Source organism: Cyphomyrmex costatus, unplaced genomic scaffold (assembly GCF_001594065.2).
Source record: "Cyphomyrmex costatus isolate MS0001 unplaced genomic scaffold, Ccosl1.0 scaffold334, whole genome shotgun sequence".
In the NCBI taxonomy this organism is placed as follows: domain Eukaryota; kingdom Metazoa; phylum Arthropoda; class Insecta; order Hymenoptera; family Formicidae; genus Cyphomyrmex; species Cyphomyrmex costatus.
In genome coordinates this window covers 110,856-117,975 of record NW_017277493.1, presented here as the reverse complement: position 1 = coordinate 117,975, position 7,120 = coordinate 110,856, and the positions used below count along the sequence as shown (strand labels likewise).

Sequence of the window (7,120 nt, the reverse complement as noted above, 5' to 3'; positions counted from 1 at the left end):
TTGTTTCTAATAATTTATCTATAATAAATAATAGTCTTTCTTTATCCATTTTGTAATTTTTTGCTGCCTAACTAGTTTTATTTGTCCGAATACCAAACTGCACTGACAAAAATGTCAGTGCAATATTTCTTGCACTCGTTCGGTTCATTCGGTTGGTCCGAATACAAATTCAGCACTACACGAGGTCAGTTTTCATTTACCGAATACGACAATCCGTACTGATACGGTGCGCACATTCCGCATGCGTGGCACCAAAAAAGTTCGCACTCAGTGCGCACTGGTGCGCACTAGTGCAGTCTGTCGAATTCGCCGTAAATTTCATAGTTCGATCAATCGTTATCATTGGCAACTTTGATCGCGGCGCTATCGATTTGCGTAAGCATTAATGTTTCATTTTTTGTCCGGCCACGAAGAAAAATCTGCACCGTTCCTTGAAAAGTGTGTGTTTTCAAAAACAACGGACTTTTTTGTGACTCTTAGACTCTTTCTACGCTACTTATTGTGACTTTTTTATGGAAATAATAGGTGATTAGCATTACGTACAACTACATAACCTAGGAGTCCTTATTTGATTCATTACATTCAATACTGTAACCTCAAGGTACAATATATATTTATTCTTCTTATACTCATTTAAAAATTGTATAATATCTTATTTTCAAATATTTATTATATTTGAATTTTAAACAAATTTAAAATGTATTCAGTTTTAGGTTATAAACATGCCTAAAATGATTCGTAGAAGTGAGAAGAAAGCAAGTATAAAAAAGAAAAAATCTGTAAAAAATAAATATTTAGGTTATTCTCAACAAAATCTTAGTGAAGCCTTAAATGCTGTTTCGAAAGGGTTAACTATAAGAGCTGCAAGTAAAAAATTTCAAGTGCCTTTCTCTACAATAAGACGTAAAATTAAAGGCATCTATATTGTTGGAAAAGAAGTGGTCCGAGTACTTTGACTATTGAAGAGGAACAAAAACTAGTCGAATGGATACTTTTCATTAACAGTAAAGGTTTTCCATATACTAAAGATATGCTTCTTGGCAGTGTCAAATTATTATTGAAAGAGTTGAAACGGAAGAATCCGTTCACTAAGGATAGACCAGGTAGGCACTGGTTCGAAGCCTTCTTAAAGCGTCATCCTGAGCTTTTGCTTCGAATACCTCAAAATCTATAAAGGCGAGCTCAAGTTACTGAGGAAAGACTGCGTGGGTGGTTTCAAGAAGCCGAAAATTATCTTCAGTCAAAAAATCTTTTGAATATTGACCGGTCTAGGATATTTAATTGTGATGAGTCAGCTTTTTTTCCTAAATCCAAAGGGAAATAAAATAATCACGAATAAGAAGTCTAAATGTATATATAATAGAGTGGGTGCAAATGACAAGGAATGTTTGACAATATTGATTACAGGTAATACATTACTTATTCATTTATATGTTTATATTTAATATATCGTAATAGATTAGAATACTAAATATTAAAATAATTGTTAAAGTTTTAATTTTACAAATTTTCATTTTTTTTTCTTTTAAATCTTATAATCAAATTGTATAATGAGATGATTACTATATTATTACAGGTAATGCAGCTGGCCAGTTATTACCACCTATGATAATGTTTTCGTATCAAGGAATACCTGCTGTCATTATTGAGAAAATACCTAATGGTTGGAGCATTGGGAGATCTGACAGTGGATGGATAACCGGAGAGTCATTTTATAAATACATGACGAATGTATTCTACCCATGGTGCTTACAAAATAGAATTCAATTTCCTATAATCATGTATTTGGATGGACACTCTTCACATGCAACGATGACGTTGAGTGATTTTTGTATAGCACAGATATAGAATCGAACTTATATCATTATATCCGAACTCAACGCACATTACACAACCCATGGACGTGACTTTATTTCGACCTTTGAAGAATGCCTGGAAAAAAACTGTTTGTAATTGGAGAGTTCAAAACGATGGTAAAGCTATGCAAAAATCAGAGTTTGCATCACTCTTAAAAATTGCTATAGAATCGATAAACACAGAAAAAATTTTGTCAAATGGATTTACTTGTTGTGGCCTTGCACCTGTTTTCAGCGTACGCAATCGATTACAATAAACTATACTATTGAATACTAATCAAACCATGCAATATAAAAATATGTCGACGATAAATCGAGAGGACTCAATGACTGAAAATGACGAGTATAAATGTATTCTGAAATTTATAGAAAACTCTGTAGATATGAACACTCTATAACTTTTCATAACCGCCGAAAATAGAGACAACGAATGGCACGGAGAAGAAAAATATGAAGAATTATTTAAAATTTGGCTCAAATGCAAAAGATTAGTGAAGTATAAGTCATTATCGATGGATATTGAAAATGTCTCTATTATGGAAGTTCCTTCAACAAGATGATTGAGAAAATTTCATTTTAACAAATGATTTATACATTTTACTATTTTTATTTTTAATCATGCTTCTTGTAGATCTATACATTATTAATTACGTTAAATAATCCAAACAAAACAATGATTACTAGATTTTTAAAAGTAGTAATGACGAAGAAAATTTTCGAATCGGCCGAAAGTTGCATCACGTGCCGAGTCCTGGTGTATCTTATTGCTAATGTCTTTTTCACGAAGATGTGAGCGAAAAATAGATACGGAAGTGATTTACAACTTAACAATATTTAAATGTAAAATAATAAATTTATAAATACCATGTGTCATATATATAATATATATATATGATATGTTCACGATGTTTTAATGTTCTATTTTACTAAAACAATAAAATATAACCGATGCTTCTTCTTACAACATATCGTATTATGCATGCTGCTAAAAACAATGATCACATTCACTGTATTTACTTATTTAAAGTTTCCGAAAATTTAGATTATTTTGTTTGTTTGCAAATATGATCGTAAGCGGACTTAAATCTATATTGCACTAGAGCTCCAGATTTACAAGAGTAGCGCATTCCTTTGTTGGCGTCTTTGCCCTTCTTTTTTTCAGTGAATAAACATGATCGTATGATACGGACATTTGATATACCTCATACAAACATATTTATTCATTTGCATAAGAGAGGAATTTGCATCCTGAACTTGACCGCGTATTCTTAAACTCATCCGAAAAAAAGTGTCACAACCTCATTGCTTCTTACAACAGTTGTCCAATGGTAGCGTCTTCTGAACGCGACCATTATCGTTCTTAAGTTTCTAAAATCTTATATCCATAGTGTGTATTAGAACTCGATTCAAGTTCATGGATCCTGAAATGTGTAGCCCCAATCAACATAGTTTTTACGGAAAAACGATAAGTTGATTGGTTACGAATTTCTGTATCCAAGAACTCGGACCGAGTTCTAACACTGGATACAAGGCTTAAAGAAAATTTCACATAACCTTCAATGTATGCAATGCTGTGATTCATGACTGACATTATCGCTAGTTCTTATTATTTCATTCCAAATCGACATTTCGACAACTCGCGAGATACTACCGGAAACTTTGCCATCGATTCAGAAATAGTCCATAATAATCTAGGACATTTAGAGATAAACGGAATAATTCCGAACAGAATCCATTCCAAACATTTCCATAAATAATAGGTGCAGAAATGCGAGATTCCGATTGGCGAGTTTCCGATCTCGATTCCGCTAGTATGTTTTTGCTAAAGTCTCTATAACAGAATCTGGACAACCGCATTCGGGCGCATGCTCGTCCGCCAATAACAGTTACAACCGGAAATGTATCATGTGTTCACACACAAATAAAACTGCGCCGGAACCAAAATGGCGGAATGGAAATAATAAGCATCGATTCTTTCCCTCGGAAATTTTCATAAAGTGAGAAGTGACCACCTTTCTACGTTAATATTTATGATCCATGCACGATTAATGATACAAGAGGTCTGTTTTCTGTGGCTGAACTAGTGTACACTTTTAGAACTTAAAGTGAGATAGGTATATGTTTGATATTTGTAGAAAGCGAGAAAGAGAGTTCTAGTTCAGTCTAGTGCAGGAACAGAAAACAGACCAAAGATACAACTGAAGCTTACGTCCGCTCACAATCACAATCATATTTGATATCAAGATGAAATAACCTGAATTTTTAGAAGTTTTAAATAAGTAAGTACAGAGCGGTTGCGAACGAAATGTTTTCAACAGCATACAGATACGATAAGTTGTTAGAATTGATTATATTTTAATACGTTTTTCGTATAAAATCGTATGTCTATACAGTAAATCGTATATCTATATAGTATTTATATAACTTCTTATTTTATGTTTAAATATTATTTAGAGGATTGTGAACCATTTCTACGTCGTGATCATCTATTTTATCCCACATCTTTGTGGAAAAGACGGTTTCAATAGGGTATACGGATCTTTGCGTGGAGTGTGAGAAAGCATAAATATTTAGTACGTTTCTAGAAAGTTTCACGAATTGCTTTAAATAAAAAACAATTGTTTTATGGATTTTTATCATATTTTTCAGGTATAAAAATGCACGAAATATTTTCATAATGATGTGCAAAAGACTAATCTATCATCTGATAGACTCATCTATTAGCTGGGCTATGTCGCAAGAAAGAAAGATGACCGAGAAGATCCAATAAGCCAAGGAGTCAGGTGAGGACACTTTTTGGAGGATATTTTAATGAAACATTCTATTGTAAGTAATTTGGTTTTGTTTTTTTATAGTGTAATTGTACTTTTTTAATAATTTTATGTAAACAAACCGAAAAATAGGAAAAAGCATTCAAAGATACCAAAGGATTTGTGGATTATTGTTTCGTGAATCTTGTAATTTTCTTCATCAGTATGCTCTTCGCTCTGATGAAGTAAAAGGTAAGATTCATTGGACATTAACATTAACAATGGATTACGACATGGCGATAACCCTCCGGCATATTGAAAGTAAATATCTGTGGAAGTCTCAAAAGTATTAGAAAGCATTATTTTTGCTGCATTCCGTAAAGCTCATGATATATCATTGTATCTTTGTTATTCACCAAATGTTAATAAGTATAAAATGACACATTATGTAAATATGCTTTATGAAACCAGAGACTTATAACTTTGAAAAGATCAAAGATAATTTTTTCATTTATTTTTAAGATAGATTTTCAATGGATCAAGATCTTCGAAAAAAATGGATTGAAGCATTGATTATTTTGAATAAACAAGAAAGTGCATGAAAGATGCTTAAATCGATCAAGATATGTAAATTGCATTTTTCTGATTATTGCTTTACACAATTAGAATTTCGTTTAAAATTACATTCAGTACCAAAGTTTCCACTCATGCAAAAAATGCAAAATGGATAATAATGTAATTTTATTTTTATAAAACCATGTTTAATTAGCTACCATATTTGTCATTTTTGTATTTAGTTTCAATCAATCACATGTACTCCAGAAAATCAAATTATCTATTAAAAATGACAATAATCGAAAAGTTAATTTTAGTAAAGACAGCATGATTGACTCAATATAGTTTATCGAAGAAGTCAGAAACATAAATACATTGTCTCCAGAGACGACATTCATGAATAGGTAATAACATATTTTCCATTGCATGATTTTTTACTTATTATATTTATTAATTTTGTATTTCTCTCTAGTTTGGAAATTGGAGAAACTGGAAAGTCCACAATTCAACTAGAAGAAGTTGGAAACATAAATACATTGTTTCCTGAGACGACATTCAAGAATAGGTAATAATAATAACATATTTTTTATTGCATGATTTTTTACTTCTTATATTTAATAATTTTGTATTTCTAGTTTAGAAACTGGAAAAACTGAAAATTCCACAATTCAACTTGAAGAAGTTGGAAACATAAATACATTGTTTCCTGAGACGACATTCAAGAATAGGTAATAATATTTTTTATTGCATGATTTTTTTACTTCTTATATTTATATTTATTAATTTTGTATTTCTCTCTAGTTTGGAAATTGGAGAAACTGGAAAGTCCACAATTCAACTAGAAGAAGTTGGAAACATAAATACATTGTTTCCTGAGACGACATTCAAGAATAGGTAATAATAATAACATATTTTTTATTGCATGATTTTTTACTTCTTATATTTAATAATTTTGTATTTCTAGTTTAGAAACTGGAAAAACTGAAAATTCCACAATTCAACTTGAAGAAGTTGGAAACATAAATACATTGTTTCCTGAGACGACATTCAAGAATAGGTAATAATATATTTTTTATTGCATGATTTTTTTACTTCTTATATTTAATAATTTTGTATTTCTAGTTTAGAAACTAGAAAAACTGAAAATTCCACAATTCAACTTGAAAAAATCTGAAACATAAATATGTTGTCTCCAGAGACGACATTCACGGATGGGTAATAACATATTTTTCATTGCATGAGATTTTTTAGTTCTTATATTTATTAAGTTTGTAATTGTAGTTTGGAAATTGAAAATGTGTGGAGCTGCAAAATAGTTCTCCAGAATATACAGAAATATGCGCAACTCCAAGAAAAAAAAGATATCCTGGAGATATAAATGACAATAATATTAAGGATATAACTCCCAAAACAGCTATAAAATGCATCAAGTTGTTAAAATAAGCCTGTATAAAAAAAATCATGCGCTAAAACAATTGTAAAATGAAAGAAATTATCAAAAAAGAAAAATAGAATCTTTGCAAACATTATTAATGGAGCTGAAACAAAAATATCTTCTATCATAGTGCTGAGATTGTCCAGGTTTAATCTCACAATTAGAATTTTGAATTTGTAATATTATATCATTTTATGTAACTAATAATTTAATAAACAGATGAAATGCCTATAGGAACCCACACTAGTTTTTTTCGTGTTTTTTAAGTTTAATAAATCTAAATATAATTTCAATATTTAATAATTGAGATTATCTATTAAAAATGACAATAGCTGAAAAGTTAATTATATATAATAAGGGATAAATTAATCTTTATAATTAAAAATACACGAAAAACTCTAGTGTAGATTTTTATAGGCATTCCATCTCTTTGATTTATATTTTCTAGAGTCTTTTACTATTACTCATAATTTAGTAATTGTTAGAACTGTAATTTGAATTAATAATATAGAGATTTAATTATA

The 7,120-nt window shown here is 30.3% G+C and overlaps 1 protein-coding gene across 3 annotated transcripts; it reads left to right on the top strand.

The window, feature by feature from the left end:
• The first annotated feature begins 4,054 nt into the window (after nucleotides 1-4,054).
• Nucleotides 4,055-6,623, top strand: LOC108776054 (uncharacterized). Of its 3 annotated transcripts, none has more exons than XM_018542562.1 (11): nucleotides 4,055-4,135; nucleotides 4,311-4,429; nucleotides 4,506-4,639; nucleotides 4,760-4,927; nucleotides 5,469-5,565; nucleotides 5,634-5,726; nucleotides 5,797-5,889; nucleotides 5,963-6,055; nucleotides 6,126-6,218; nucleotides 6,284-6,376; nucleotides 6,443-6,623. In XM_018542562.1, the coding sequence occupies exons 5-10, from the start codon at nucleotides 5,558-5,560 to the stop codon at nucleotides 6,333-6,335; spliced, it is 432 nt and encodes a 143-aa protein (XP_018398064.1). In that variant the 5' UTR covers nucleotides 4,055-4,135; nucleotides 4,311-4,429; nucleotides 4,506-4,639; nucleotides 4,760-4,927; nucleotides 5,469-5,557; the 3' UTR covers nucleotides 6,336-6,376; nucleotides 6,443-6,623. The 3 variants fall into 3 exon arrangements, with proteins under 3 accessions (XP_018398064.1, XP_018398063.1, XP_018398065.1); XM_018542561.1 differs by having other exon boundaries at nucleotides 4,506-4,682; XM_018542563.1 differs by lacking the exon at nucleotides 5,797-5,889 and having other exon boundaries at nucleotides 4,506-4,682.
• The last annotated feature ends 497 nt before the right edge of the window (nucleotides 6,624-7,120 follow it).